The 16,404-nt window shown below is 40.0% G+C and overlaps 2 protein-coding genes across 3 annotated transcripts in view; one reads left to right on the forward strand and one right to left on the reverse strand.

Moving 5' to 3' along the window:
• The window catches only part of MARCHF1 (membrane associated ring-CH-type finger 1), a 1,073,794-nt gene that overhangs the window by 55,002 nt on the left and 1,002,388 nt on the right, over positions 1-16,404 (reverse strand). The window lies entirely within an intron of this gene.
• LOC122730569 (phosphoglycerate kinase 1-like) lies at positions 1,304-2,526 on the forward strand. The gene is given in 2 exon segments (XM_043969738.1): positions 1,304-2,342; positions 2,345-2,526. Coding segments are annotated over 2 exon segments (1,221 nt in total).

Consider the following 16,404-nt stretch of genomic DNA (forward strand, 5'->3'; position numbering starts at 1 on the left):
CAGATACTTAATAGCTATGTGATCTTCAGCAAGTCACTTAATCCCAATTGCCTCCAAAAATAAAATAATAGTAAAGGCATTTTAGCTGGGTTTTCATGATTTCACTGGCTAGCTCCTTTCACCAAAGCTAATCAAAAGCTTATAGCTTGGTTTTGCATTACTGCACATGTATAACATATTGAATTGCTTGAGTTCTTAAGTGGGTGGGGGGAGGAAGGGAGGAAGAGAAGTTGGAACACAAAGTTTTAAAAATTGATGTAAACAATTTTTTTATACATGTAACTTGGGGAAAATCCTGAATAAACAAATAAATGAATGAATAAATAAATAAAGAAAAGCTTGTAGCTTGAATTGTTAGAGGAACCATGTTGTAATAGATAGAAATACTGCATTCAAAGATGGGAAAATCAGGGTTCAAACTCCACCTTGCAGAAGACATAGATTTAATCTTTTGTTCTGTTATTCATTCATTCATTCACTTATTCATTCATTCATTCATTCATTCATTCATTCATTCATTCATTCATTTATTTTTGCAGGGCAATGAGGGTTAAGTGACTTGCCCAGGGTCACACAGCTAGTAAGTGTCAAGTGTCTGAGGCCAGATTTGAACCCAGGTCCTCTTGAATCCAGGGCTGGTGCTTTATCCACTGTGCCACCTAGCTGCCTCATCCCTGCTTTTAAAAGTTAAAGGTAAGAAGTTTAGTGTGTAGAGGGCAGCTAGGTGGCACAGTGGATATTATTGTGCTATATAAAATAACAACCACGATGATTTCAGAAAGGCCTGGAAAGACTTGTATGAACTGACATATAGTGAAGAGGACAGAACCAAGAGGAGATTGTACACAGAGACAGCAAAATTGTTTGATGAAGAACTGTGAATGACTTAACAATACAATGATCCATGACAATCCCAAAGGACTAATGATTAAGCATACTATCCACCTCTGGAGAAGGAACTGATATTGATGGAACAGCGACTGAACCATGCAATTTTTCACTTTTTTTTCATTTTTTTTCTTTTATTCAAGTTTTCTTGTACAAAATGACTAATATGGTCATGTTTTACATAATCCTACATGTATAACCCATATCTGATTGCTTGCTGCCTCAGGGAGTAGGGAGGGCAGGGAGGAAAGGAGGGATAAAAATTGGAACTCAAAACTATAAATAACAATGTTTATTATGAGTAGGCGCTGACCCCAGGATGCAGAGTGGTCCCTAGCTCTGGTCATCTGAACTCCTGTCACAGCCACAGCCATAGCCACAACCACAGCCACCCAGCCATCTCCACACTGCCAACATGTCTCTTTCCAGCAAACTGACCTTGGACAAGGTGGACCTGAGAAGGGTCATCATGAGGGTGGATTTTAATGTTCCCATGAAGAACAAAGAAATAACCAACAACCAGAGAATCAAGGCTGCTGTTCCTAACATCAATTACTGCTTGGACAATGGAGCCAAGTCTGTTGTTCTGATGAACCACTTAGGCCAACCTGATGGTATCCCCATGCCTGAGAAATACTCCTTGCAGCCTGTGGCTACAGAACTCAAATCTTTGCTGGGCAAAGATGTTCTGTTTCTGAAGGACTGTGTGGATCCAGAAGTGGAGAAAGCATGTGCCGACCCACCTAACGATTCTGTCATTTTGCTGGAGAATCTCCACTTCCATGTAGAAGAAGAAGAAAAAGGCCAAGATGTTTCTGGGAACAAGAACAAAGCTGAGCCAGCTGAAGTAGAAGCCTTCCAAGTGCCTCTCTCCAAGCTGGGAGATGTCTATATCAATGATGCTCTTGGGATTGCTCACCGTGCCCACAGTTCCATGGTAGGAGTGAATCTGCCCCAGAAGGCATGTGCTTTCCTCATAAAAAAGGAACTGCCTTGCTTTGCCAAGGCCCTGGAGAGCCCAGAGAGACCCTTCCTGGCCATCTTGGGCAGAGCTAAAGTTGCCGACAAGATCCAGTTGATCAACAATATGCTAGACAAAGTCAATGAGATGATCATTGGTGGTGGGATGGGTTTCACCTTCCTCGAGGTGCTAAACAACATGGAGATTGGAATTTCTCTTTTTGATGAAGAAGGGGCCAAGAATGTCAAAGACTTGATGGCCAAGGCTGAGAAGAATGGTGTCAAGATCACTTTGCCTGTTGACTCTGTCACAACGGACAGGTTTGATGAAAATGCCAAGACTGTCCAAGCCACATTGGCCTCTGGCATCCCAGATGTATGGATGAGTTTGGACTGTGACCCTGAGAGCAGCAAGAACTACACAGAAGCTGTAGCCCAGGACAAACAGATTGTATGGAATGGACCTGTTGGAGTATTTGAGTGGGAAGCCTCTGCTCGGGAACCAAAGGGCTAATGAACAATATGGTGGAAGCCACCAAGAGGGGCTGCATCACCATCATAGGTGGTGGGGACACTGCCACTTGCTGTGCCAAATGGAACACTGAGGACAAAGTCAGCCCTGTTAGCACTGGGGGCGGTGCCAGCCTTGAGCTGCTGGAGGACAGAGTCCTACCCTGAGCAATGTCTAATGGATGCCACTTTGCTGTATACTGGTTTCTGTGCACAACCCTTCCAACATGACACTGCAGTGATTCCTGTCCTTTTCCTTGGCATTAGGAAAGCTTCTCCCTCAAGACTTAACCAGTGGCCAGAAGATAGGGCAATGAGAGCCTCAGAAACAGTTCAATTCAACTCTGTGTTTCCTGGGTGTGTTGTTGTCAGATCTCATTTGAACTCCTTTAGTGTGTCTAAACCATTGTTGTGAACTGGAGAGTATGTATATGTGTGTATATATATTTATATTTTGCCTTTAGAAAGAAAAAAAATCTAAAGCCACTGTTAGCTATACTCTTGAAATAGTTTGTTCTATTCAGCAGCTGTTTTTGTCATTACCTACACACAGTGTGGAAACTTTAAAAAAATGAATTGAGGTATTCCTGACTCTAAGCCCAGGCCTCTATCCACTGTATCACCTAACTGCTAATGGGGTCCAAATTAAAATAAGAGAAAAAGAAAAAAGGAAAACAAAACCTACTGATGCTGTTTCTCTGTTTATAGGCATTATTAACTCCCAGTTTCATTTGTGTGGGATATTTTCATGTGTCTTTATAGGTTTTTTCATTCATCCCACACGGATGAAGTTTTCCATTTAGAAAGCCTTTATATTGGAACATGGACCCAGAAATCATGGCATTCTGGGGAAGCTGAGGCTAGTTGCAAAGGGCTTGCTAAGTGCAAACCAAGCTTCCTGAAGGCTATGTTGCTGGCCCCTACTAGGTGGCACTGCTACATCTCTTATATTCTTTTCTTTTTCCTGATCCTTTGCCATTCATGCCGGTAACGCAGAAGTCTAGAGGCATCATTTCTTGTTTTTATTAAAGCTTTGTTTGCTTATAGAAAGGCCTATTCCTCTGTCACTCTGTGGGCTGCTGTTCATGAACATTATGCCACAGAATCACCATCTCTCCCCAGGCTGTTTTAAAATGCGGTTTGGGAGAAAGACTGAAAATTATTTATGGATATGCATATCATACCCACTCCCCGTCATAATGTCTTTGTAACTGTCGTGCTTAGCATGGTGCCATGCACATAGTAGGAGCTTAAAAATGCGCATTGAATTGCATACAGTTTCACTAGCTCCAATCCCAGCTCTGCCACTACCCAGTTGGGCTACTCTGGAGGAGAAGCATCATCTCTCTGGGCCTCAGTTTTCTCATCTGTGAAATGAGGTTAGAATAAATGATTTCTAACGTCTCTGAGTACTGTGGGATTTGATAGGGTTATTTTTCTTCCCCTCTTCTTTCATAGTGAAAAGAATTCTGGACTTGGGGTCATAGGCCTAGGGTTTGAATCCCAGCTCTGCAATTTACCACCTGTGTGACCTTAGACTAATCAATCTTTTCTTTAGGCCCTCACTTTCCTCATCGGTCAAGAAAAAGGACTGGACTGAATGATCTCTGAGATTCCTTCCAGTTTGAAATCTATGATTCTATAGACCTTTTGGCCATCAATAACTTTGAAACAAGCTTAATAAATGATTATTCCCTTTTCCACATGCAAAAGGGCAATCAAATGACACTTTGGTTTTTCTAAACAGATGCTTAGGTTGGGTTTACATGACATCAGTATGATTGATTGTCATTTGATTTAGTGGGGGGAAAAAAGGCAAAATTGTTGTTGGATGCCATGTAGACCAAACCACTAGACTAGATAGATAGATAGATAGATAGATAGATATAGATATATAGATATATGGGGGGGGGGCAATGAGGGTTAAGTGACTTGCCCAGGGTCACACAGCTAGTAAGTTTTAAGTGTCTGAGGCCAGATTTGAACTTAGGTCTTCCTGAATCTAGGGCTGGTGCCTTATCCACTGCACCACATAGCTGTCCCATATATATATATATATATATATATATATATATATATATATATATAATATTATATTAACAATATTTAAAATCAGGCTTATTGTCTTAAATTCAAGGGCTTCCCTTAAAATGTTGTCTTGAAGTGATTTAACAGTAGTGCTTCCATTCCACTTTTTTTCAAAGGAAGCGCTAAATTAGAAAGGGAAGAGATAGGGAGAGAGGTGGAGGGAGAAGAGAGGGCAAGATATATTCCATGTGGAAGATGTTACAGTTTAACCATCTCCAGATTTTGTTCCCTCAGAACACAGTTCTAAATGTGAGCACTTCCACTTGCTAGTCATATGCCTGGGGTCTACTTTCTTCATCTGCAAAATGGGAATGGGGAGTGAGAATAACACTTTCCTTCCCTGCCTTTTAGGGCTGTTGTGGAGAAATCAGTTTTTAAATGTTAAAGTGTGACAAAGTTTTTATTTAGCCCTTGACACAAAAAAATTCCCCAAATAATTTTTAATACTTTCTTATCCTATTTTTACTCTTTTGGGGAAGGATGCAAAAGAAGTGTACTGGGCTCACTCCTTAGTCAGTCTCCCTCACTCTCAATGACTGTGGTCCTGCCTTCAACACTGCCTTGAATATTTGTTGGTGTTCTTCAGTTGTTTTCAATTGTGTCTCTTTTTTTTTTTTCCGGGGCAATGGGGGTTAAGTGACTTGCCCAAGGTCACACAGCTAGTAAGTGTCAAGTGTCTGAGGCTGGATTTGAACTCAGGTACTCCTGAATCCAGGGCCGGTGCTTTATGCACTGCACTGCCTAGCTGCCCCCGTGTCTGACTCTTCATGATCCCATTTAGGTTTTTCTTGGCAAAGATATTGGAATAATTTGCCATTTCTTTTTCCAACTCATTTTGCACATGAGGGATCTAAGGCCAACAGGGGTAAGTGACTTGCTTAAGGTCAAAGAGCTAGTAAGTGTCTGAGGCCAGATTTAAACTCAAGAAGATCAGTTTTCCTGACTTTAGGCCAAGCACCCTATCCACTACACCATCTAGTTCCTTGCCTGAAACATAGTAAATATTTAAGAAATCATTCATTCATTCAATGAAGAGTCAGCTCTTATCTATTTGCTCTAAAATAAAGGGTCCCAGGTTGAAGAATGCAATTATCCTAGAAGAAATGAAAGAAATATAATAATTCTAACCCATTGAGAAAGGAAAGGAAGAAGAAACTTAGTTCAGCAGTTCACAACAAAAAATTGAATAGGAAACTCACTTCCTTCCCCACCCTTAATTCTAAGAATAACAGTCACCACACATGACTTATACATGTATTTGTCAGTTCTAGTATCATGCTAACCGTTGCCCTATTGACTTTGAACTTCCTAATTTATCACATCTGAATTACCAAAAAAAGATCCCACAGCCTACATTTTCCCCCCATCTGGCCAAACAGCATCAGCAGTAGCAGTAGTCAACGGTAGCTAAAATGGCTTACCCTGTTTTGTAATGTATATGATTCATTGGTCGTATACTCCCTCAATTATAATGGTATGCAAGTGACCCTGAGTTCTCAAAAGCATAAACCTTGAGAGATCCTTTCAAGCTGGAGAAGGTTTTGAATGTAGATCCACTGACCTAAATTTGGTATTCCTGGACGCCAAGGATCAGACCAGCTAAGTTTGGAGAGGTTCAGATAAGGAGGTTAAATATTAATAGGTTCTTTTTTTCTTTTTCTTTTTTCAAATTGAAAATGAAGGTGTGGTGGAACTGTTTGTAACCTACACTGGTAGAAGGATTTCCCAAACTAACGAAAATTAGAATCTTTCAAAATGTTGAAATATAGAAAAGAGAACTGTAGTGGAAAACTTTTTTTTAAACATTCAAAAACATCAATATTGAGAAAATGAGTGAGATGAAGACTCACTAAAAAGTGGTTTAACAACCACATAATTTATGTTCTTCTAGACTTCAGGTAATAGCTCAAAGTCACCCTTTCATGTCATCAAATTCAAACAAGGAGGTGAGAGGGGAGAAGAGTTTTATCTACCCCAACCTAAAACCCTGAAATTAATGCTCAAAATTAAGACAAACTGTTCATTTAGGAAGCAGGGGTTTCTGTACATTACTACAGAGATGACACATACTGAGTTAAAATGCTAAAATGAGGAACTTGATTGCTCAAATACACCTCCTCATCTGGGAAGTAGTCTGTCCTTGTACTCTGATTCCTTCTATCCAATGAACAAGCAAGGGAACTAATGATAAACTCTCTGTTCCCTTCTCAGAAGCAAACTGCTACTATCAGCCACTCACGGTTTAGTAATAGGGCCAGACATCATTCATGGAATGAGAGTAATCTTGACAAGGTTTGCTTATGCTAGCTAGATTTAGAACCCTTTCTTTTGCTGCCTGATTCTTTAATGCTGAAGACAAAATGAAGAGCATTCCTAAGGTTTTCTAAGAATGATGAAAAGATCTGTGAGCTTGATCTGCTTTCATTGGGGGATCATAGTTCTAGAGACTGAAGGGACCTCAGAAGCCATCTAGTTTAAGGTTCAGAAAGTTGAAATAACTATCCTAAGGTCACACAGGTTAGGTGTCAGGGGCAGGATTTGAATCAAAGTCCTCTGATTTCTGTACCATGCTCCTTGAGTCAAGGAATATCAGGTATTGGTACTAGCATTTGGGGTCCAAACTGGTGAGACGTTCTCCATGAATTACAGGAGCTCTTTGAAATAATGTTGTGACATCTTGAATGATCCCTTTTCCAACATACTGTGCTATAGAGAATTTCAGGGGGAAAGAAAAAATTCCAACAGGTGTCAATTGTGGGTGATGCTAAAGACATAAAAAATGAAATGTCTATTAAGTTATTTCTTTAATTCACAAATCAAGAGAAGACTGTTGATTGCAATCAATTTGCATACAAATTAGATATATTATGCCACTCTTGTTACTGAAGCTTCACAAATCTAACGGCCTGTACTAAACAGTGCTGCATTTCCTGGAGGCTCAAGAGTTGTGGGAAATAAAGGCTATGGAATTATTTTAACTTTAAATTCTTTAATATACACATTATACACATTATCCCTCAAGCACAAATTCTCTTCATTTAATGACATGATATTCAATAAAAGAAAAGTAATAGCTTTGTGCACCCCGGGAAAGCATGTAACCTCATACATTAGGGGGAATGATTGTGATTTGAGCTTTGGAACATCGGGGATGCTTTACTATGGGGAAAAAAAAAACAGGGAAGGGGGGTTTGCCTTGACAACATGATCGTAACTGCATCAAGAAACCTAAAGCAAGGTAGGATTGTCTGGGGATGTCAATGACTGCAAAATATAAAGAAATGAATCCCCTAGCAAGGCGGTGTTATCTGACCCAAACAATATTCAGTATCACACTTCTTACCATGAAGATTATTACAAAATTGATGCAAAAATCTTAGGTGTGAGAGAAGGTGGTATAGTGACTGGAAAGCTAAGCTGTGCAGGGCTAACTATGGAAAAAAGTTTCCTTTTCTCTCCTTCCTCCCCTGGGCCCTTCTATGGTCAATTCCTTCCTTCCTTTTTTTTTTTTTTTTTGTGGTGCAATGGGGGTTAAGTGACTTGCCCAGGGTCACACAGCTAGTAAGTATCAAGTGTCTGAGGCTGGATTTGAACTCAGGTCCTCCTAAATCCAGGGCTGGTGCTTTATCCACTGCGCCACCTAGCTGCCCCTCAATGGTCAGTTCCAATAGGATTCTATGGGTCTCTTCCCATTCTTACATAGTTCCTTCTACTGTTCAAAACAAAACAAAACAAAACATTCTCCTTTAAATTCTGTCGATTTCCTAGATCTCTTTCACAAAGCTTCTCTGCGGGAATTTTATCTTTGAATGGCCAGTGCTATATAGCAATGTTCTTTAAATAATGAGACTCAGAATTACCAACATTGAAGCTTGTTATTAATTGAATGATAAACAAAGCCTGTTAACATGCTTGCCCTCTAGTCTGATTATACAGATGGCATTAAGAAGAGGAGATTTATGTGTAAAACATTCTTAGACAAATGCAGGGGTAGAAATCCTGGTTTATGAACGACAATTCCAAAGACTCTGATGGAAAATGCTCTCCACATCCAGAAAAAAAGAACTGTGGAATCTGGATTCAGATTGAACCATATTGTTTCTACTTTTTTTTTTCTTTTTGAGATTTTTTCTTTTGTTATGATTTTTCTTTCACAATATGATTAATGCAGAAATATGTTTAAATGTGATTGTACATATACAGCCTATATCAGATTGCTTTCCCTCTTGGGGAGAGGGGAGGAGGGAGGGAGGGAGGGAGAAAAATTTAGAACTCAAAATCTTATTAAAATAAATGTTGAAAAACTATCTTTACATGTAACTGGAAAATAATAAAGTACTTCTATGGTTTTGTTTGTTTGTTTGTTTTAGTGAGGCAATTGGGGTTAAGTGACTTGCCCAGGGTCACATAGCTAGTAAGTGTTAAGTGTCTGAGGCCGGACCTGAACTCAGGTACTCCTGACTCCAGGGCTGGTGCTCTATCCACTGTGCCATCTAGCTGCCCCACTTCTATGGTTTTTTAAAAAAAGAAAGCCTGATTATAGAGTAGCTTAGTACTCATTACTTAGGCAAATACTGTTACCTTGAATACACAATCTTGAGTCTTAGTTGTTGAAAACCTTTTCTCCTCTCCTCTCCTCTCCTCTCCTGTCCTCTCCTCTCTCGTCCTCTCCTCTCCTCTCCTCTCCTCTCCTCTCCTCCTCCTCTCCTCTCCTCTCCTCTCCTCTCCTCTCTCTCCTCTCCTCTCCTCTCCTTTCCTCCTTCTTTCCTTTAAAAAGGATTTTAGGTAGGTGTTTTTCCTTGGTTTAAAATAATATGAGTTCTTTTCTAATGTATTCTTGCAGCAAGTCAACCAGTTAGTCAGGAAGCATTTCTTTAGCATTTACTAATGTCAGGTGCTGCACAAAGACCTAGGGATACAAAGAAAGGCAAAAATATGGTTCTTGCTCTCAAAAAATTGACAGTCTAATGTACAGAGGCAACCTTAAAGAGAAGGTTTTGTGTTTTACCGATGAATCCAATGGAGAGAAATTAGCCTGCGTTATTTGGGGGCGAGTTGTCTGCCATTCCACTTTCAGGAACATAGACGATGTTATCATTTCCTGCTTTTAAAGACTGTGGAAGTGAATTAGCCAAGGAGGAACTGACCTATCTTCTGATACCAAATGGTGACTTCTGTGATCACAGGGTTAAGACGTAGGGGTACAAGTGAAGATTTATGTGTGTCACTAATAGTGCTTTCAAAGCCTGCAACTGAGTGGGACAGTGTGAATCCTCAGGCTGACAGTGCCAAATCAAACTGACATGGGGTTCCTTTCAAAGTTCTATTAAGGATGCAGATGAACCAAAGGTGTTGTCACCTCTTTGCTCAAATTAACAATGTCTTTCTTCTCATGCATGAAAAAGACAGGATAATGAAAAAAGATTGATTTATACAGACAGGGCTTCTAAAGGGCACCTGTTAACCTGTCCTCCTTTTAGGCACTATATGGGGTCATGCAGTCATGTGGGACAGAGTAATATACGCAGTATATGATTCAAGCCCAACAGTACTATAAACAACTTCAGTAGTCCTATTCTGATGGTAGTTTAATATATTTACCTGCATCACCTCTAAAGAGAAAGAAGAGAAACACATGTATTATCAATCAGCATGGGGGCTATACCTGTAATTTCATGATTGCAGGGAACTCTGGGATGAAGAAACTCTATCAATGCAGGTTGATACTTTCTCTGAAATGTGCAGTCTTAGAGAGTTGCCAAGACCAATAAGAGGTGAGGTCACTCATATAGTGTCATAGATCATATACTGTTAGTAACCAATGAAAATATATTTCATAACCAAATGGATAGGTAGAAGAGGAAAAGTTTGGTAAAGGGGGGTAAAGAGGCAAACAACTTTGTATTTGATCAAAGAGGAGTATATGAAACCTAGAGAATCTTGTGTACATAGCATGACTGAGTAGAGAGGAGGCAGGCATTGGGGTCAAGAAGAGTCAGGTTCAAGCCCTACCTTTAGAAATATGCCACTGTGAGATGGGAAATCATGTGCCCCTACCAACCCCTCTAAGGTAATAGAGGAAGTTTTCCCATGCTGGTAAGAATGGAGACTTTCTCCATGATGGAAATCACGGGTCCTGAGTATTAACCCAAAACCAAAGCTAAGAAGGTAATTAGTACATTTGAATGATTACTTTTTTACTTTCTGTACTTATCACCTTACTTCTCCTACTTAGAATCTGTAACTCCCTTTTAGGGGCACCTAGGTAGTGTAGTAGAAAGAGCACTAGCCATGGAGTCAGGAGATCCCAAGTTCAAATCTGGCCTCAGACACTTGACACTTAGTAGCTGTGTGACCCTGAGCAAGTCACTTAACCCCAATTACTCAAAAAATCCTGGGGCCATCTCCAGTTGTTCTGATGTATATTATGCCACTGGACCCAGATGCCTCTGGAAGAAAGAGTGAGGCTGGTGACTTTGCACAGCCTTGCCTCACTTCAATTCACTTCAAGCCATGACATCACCCTGATGTCATGGTCCTTTTCTAGAACAAAGGACAAAATAACAACGCTCCCTTTAAAATTTAGCCCTTAATAAGAACTCAGATAAGTGTAAAAAATCAACTGTAATTTCAGAGGATCACTGACAAAGAATGTTATCCCTTTCCCAACAGAAAGGTGCTAGACTGTTTTGTGGAATATGATAGATTTTTGGATACCCAGTGTAACTATTCATTTTGCTTGTCTATGCATATCTGTTGAGAGATGTTGGTTTTCTTTCTTTCCCCCATCCCTCAGTGGAATGGGAAGAATGTGGAAGGGAAAGAAAATAAACACTTATTAATGAAAACAAATCATAAAAATATAGCATTAAGCTCAAGAGGCAGCTGGTGGTATAGGGAATAGAACAATGAGCCTGGAGTCAGGAAGACTTGAGTTCAAATGTTGCCTCGATTTTTTTCCCTTCATTTTGCTTTGACTATGTCTCAGCTGTATTACTCTGGCATTGTCTCAGTTTCTCAAACTCTAAAATAGAGATTATAAAAGCACCTGCCTTTTAGGATTATTAGGAAGATAAATGGGGGGGGGGCAGCTATGTGGCTCAGTGAATAAAGCACAGCCCTGGATTCAGGAGGGACCTGAGTTCAAATCTGACCTCAAACACTTGACACTTACTAGCTGTGGACCCTGGCAAGTCACTTAACCCTCATTGCCCCCGCCATAAAAAGAAAAAAATATATAAATGAGATAATATTTGTAAAAAATTCCTAGCACATAGTTGCTCTGTATGCTTATTCCCTTCCCTTCCTTTCAGGTGCTACCTCCCTCTCAAGACCTTTCTTGACTGATCAATTACCAATTAATTAATCAATAAACATGTATTCAGCACCCCTTCTGTGACAGGTACTGTTTTAGGCACTGAGAATTCAAATACAAAAAAAGTCTCTCCCTACTGTCCTCCAGCTGGCAGCGTCCTCCCTAAATTGCCCTATGTTCACCTTGTCTTTATTTTGTATTAACTTACATAGGTACATTGTTTCCCCTGATAGATTGGAAGTTCCTTGTAGGCAGATACTGTTAGGTGTTTGTCTTTGTGTCCCCCACACCCTTATACAACACCTGGCTCATGGTAGGCACATAAATGCTTGCTCATTGACTTATAAAGCTAATATTGTTGCCAGTATATTCCCATACCCCACACATTCCTACTGATCACTGTGAAACTTACACTTATTTCTAGAAGAGGGAACTATCTTTATGCCAGTAAATTTCATGTCTGAATTGAGCCATCCTTCTGTCTACTTAGTTTGACCACACTTAGGCTAGGTTCACATGCAAATTCTCTTAAAATTAGGTGTCTAACTTGTGGTTACTTTTCTAGTAAAATTTGGCTGGTTTGGAAGAATTAGGAAGGTAGTTTACCAAAAGCTGGTAATATTCTGAATTAAAGGGTGCAGTTAGATAGTACAGTGGTTAGAACACCAGCCCTGGAGTCAGGAGGGCCTGAGTTCAAATGTGGCCTCAGATACTTACTGGCTATGTGGTCCTGGACAAATCACTTAACCCTAATTGCCTCAACCCCCCCCCCCCACTACAACCCATACACAACAGGTATGGGCAGTATAGTGTAGAAAGAATAAAGCATTACACTTTGAAGTACTGAAGTCTAGATCCTACTACTACTAGCTATGTGACCAAAGGCACATTACTGGAACCATCTAGGGTCTCAGTTTTCTTATTTGTCAAATGGATAATACTTTTATTATCTACTTCACACTTGTGAAAATTTTGATGATTACATTTTATATGCTATATCCTGGGAAATAATTCTATACTAACTATTGTAATTTATTTTCAAGGTTATGTACACACACATATAGTTACATGCACACACGTATAAAACATAGAATTGGTCTAAGATAGAAGGGTCTAAACAAAGCCCACACTGGCCAGCAACACTCCTGAGTGCAGCCTGAACCAGATTAAAATGTAATTGGGAAATATTTCACAAAATAAATAAAAATTCTGTAGAACACAGGTAATGTTAATATGAGGTTTTCAAAGTAAAATATGTGATCAGCAGGAATCCTTATGTACAATTTAATGGCCTCTGTTTCTATTTAAGTTTGATACCATAGGTGTAAGACATTATATTATAAAGTTCTTTAGGGGGATTTTTTCAAGGAATAAGAAGTATTGATCATTAGCATATCAGTTGCTTGCATGTAAATAGGTGTTAGATAATATTTTAAATATATTTTTAAGTACCTGTTTGAGGAATAAGACTGCCAATTTTTACTCAAGTTTCAAAAAACCAGTAGCCTTCTTGACAAGGCTAATGATTTCCCATTTGTGCCTTTGATTCTACCCCTTCCTGTTTCTACTCCCACCCTTCAATCTTCTATCTTCCTGACTACTGGATTCTTCTTCTCTACCATATGATGGTTTCCTTTATCCTCAAAAATGAACAAACAAATCAAATTAAATCATTTTTGAAATTTCTCACTTTATACTTTTTTCATTGCCAACATTTTGGGAGAGTAATTTACACTTGCTAACTATAGTTCATTGTTACCCACAAATTCTTTAGATCTGTGAAATCTGATTCCTGTCCTCAACACTCCAGTTCTGTGTTTCCAAAGGGGACCTAAATCATCAAATACCAACTCTACATTCTCCTTGACCTCTTTGTCATATATGACACTGTCAATCACCCTCTCCCTCCCTCCCCTCCCCCCTTCCTCTCCTCCCCTCTCCATATTTAATCAATGTGGAGGATTCCTAGTGTGGAAATTCCCTTCACTTTCACAAATATCTATAACTCACATTCTTAGAGAGCTACTGAGGATACTGCAATGAGAGGTTAAGTGATTTTCCCATTGCCACAACTTATATGTGTCAAAGATAGGTCTTGGCCTCGTATCTTCTTGACTTCAAGGCCAACTCTCTCTCCGCTGTATCATGCTGTCTCTATATACTTAATTGATACTTTTATGCTTTGCTTCTAGTTTAGGCCCTTATATCTTCATTCTAATGGAAAAAGTTGGGGAGAGAAAGACAGTCCATAAAAAGGAGTTCCAAAAAGGATGAGGAAGGACAGGAGTACTCAGGTAACCCTGGTGGGATGGTGGCATGGGAGAGAAGCAAGAGCTAACCTATGTTAGGGACCAAGGAAACCAAAGAAGTACAGGTTTCTACTGAAGAGGAACTGAAAGTGATGATTTGATTAGAGGCATGGGAGGAGCAACCCAGGAAGTACATAGTCTGACACAATAAAGTCTAGTGCTGCTCAAATACCTCTTGGAGAAAATGCGAATGTTTATGGTTTTGTTGTTGTTGTGTGCTTTTTAACTTTTGTTTTTCTTTAAAGTCCTTCACAACTTGATCCTAGTGTGCTCTTCCAACTGTAATGGTTACTATACAGGACTAATGGTCAGGAAGACCTGGGGTCAAATCCTTCCTCTGACATTCACTACCTGAATTAACTTGGGCAAATGACTCAAAACCTCTAGGCCTCATTTATTCTCATCTGTAAAATAAGGGGAATGAGCTCAATGACTTCAGTATCCTTCTATCTCTAACCTATGATCATATGAACCTCATATACTAATCTATCTACTCCACGGTCCAGCTAAACTAGTCTTGTTCCTCAAACATGCCATTCCATTTCCTTTTTTAAAATTTGTTTATGTTATTTGTGGGGTTTTTTTTTGTTTTTTGTTTTTTTGTGGGGCTGTGGAGGTTAAGTTTCTTGCCCAGGGTCACACAGCTAGTGAGTGTCAAGTGTTTGAGGCTGGATCTGAACTCAGGTCCTCCTGAACCCAGGGCCGGTGCTTTATCCACTGCGCTGCCACCTAGCTGCCCCCTCCATTTCCTTTTTCCATAACTTTGTACTAGTTGTCTCTTATCTCTGGAAGGCATTCCTTCTTCATCTTTGCTTCAAAAAATCCCTACTTTCCTTCAAAGTGACACCTATATGAAGCCTTTCCTGATTTACTCAGCTGTTAGTACCTTCTCACTTCCCCAGATGACCCTGTATTTAGTTTTACATACATTTTTAGAGATGTACTTGTCTCATCACTTAGAAAGTTTTCTCCCTGAGGGTAGAAACTATAATTTTTTGTCTTTTTCTAACAGAGTGACTGGTATTCTGTAAGCATTTGATAAAGGCTTGTAGTTGACTGATTCTATAACATCACAACCTGGTTCTCCTCCTACCTCTCCAAGTTTTATGAACGTTATTATTTCCTTTCCCTTCTACTCTGTAAATTTATGTTTTTCCCTCAAAGTTCTGTGCTCACTCCTCTTCTCTTTTGACATTCTGTACTCATCTGATATCATCTACTCAATTATTACCTCTAAATGATTGACTCCTGAATCTGTACCTTCAGCTCAAATGTCTCTCATCTTTCCAAAGCTCTTGAACCATGATAAGTTTTAAATATCTTTACTTTCTTCATCTGAAAGTACTATGTAAAATGTGAAAGTGTTATTACAGTTATGACCATGTTTTAGTCCTATCCTCCATTGGGGCCATGAATAACAACCATAAAATTGAATGGTGTCAGGGGCAGCTAGGTGGTGCAGTGGATAAAGCACCGGCCCTGGATTCAGGAGTACCTGAGTTCAAATCCGGCCTCAGACACTTGACACTTACTAGCTGTGTGACCCTGGGGAAGTCACTTAACCCTCATTGCCCAGCAAAAAAAAAAATTGAATAGTGTGGGAGGGGGAGCCAAGATGGTGGAGAAAAGCCAGGAAGTTGCCTGAGATTTCCTGAGTTTCCCTGAAAAACAACATTAAATCAAGCATCTAAATGGATTCAGGAACTACAGAACCTACAAAAAGACAGAGAGACACAATCTTCCAAATTGAGATAATTTAGGAGACTTCAGGAAAGGTCTTTCTCACTTGGGCAAAAGAAGAGCACAGCGCAATTCAGTGCAGCAAGGAGGGTGTGCGGGAAAGTCAGCAGGAGCCTCTAGGGCATAGCACAGATCGGCAGCTGAGGCCCCTTGGTCCTGACTCATCAGGTTGGTGGTATAGCAGGCCAGATGTGAGACCCACCAGCCCCAGCTGAGAGGGCAAACTGCCAGCTGGAGAACCACCCACAGGATAGGTGCTACTAGGCCAAGCTATCCCAGTTCAGGGAGGAAGCCCAGGATGATGAGGAATCTGCAAGACACAGAGGCCTCGAAGCAGAGAGCCAGTGACCAGGCACCTATCACTCAGCATAAGAAGCTTGCAAAAGTGGCCACTGTGCCCCAAGAGCAGACCTCAACTTTATAAGGCAAAAAAAGAAAAAAGAAAAAAAAAGGCTACAACATGAGTAAGAAACAGAAAAGGGCCCTTACCATAGTGAGCTTCTATGTTGACAGGGAAGACCAAAACACAAACTCATATAAGGACAATACTGTCAAGACATCTAGTTGTGAAGCCTCAAAGGGTAATATGAATTG

This window comes from Dromiciops gliroides, chromosome 6, assembly GCF_019393635.1.
Source record: "Dromiciops gliroides isolate mDroGli1 chromosome 6, mDroGli1.pri, whole genome shotgun sequence".
Classification (NCBI taxonomy): domain Eukaryota; kingdom Metazoa; phylum Chordata; class Mammalia; order Microbiotheria; family Microbiotheriidae; genus Dromiciops; species Dromiciops gliroides.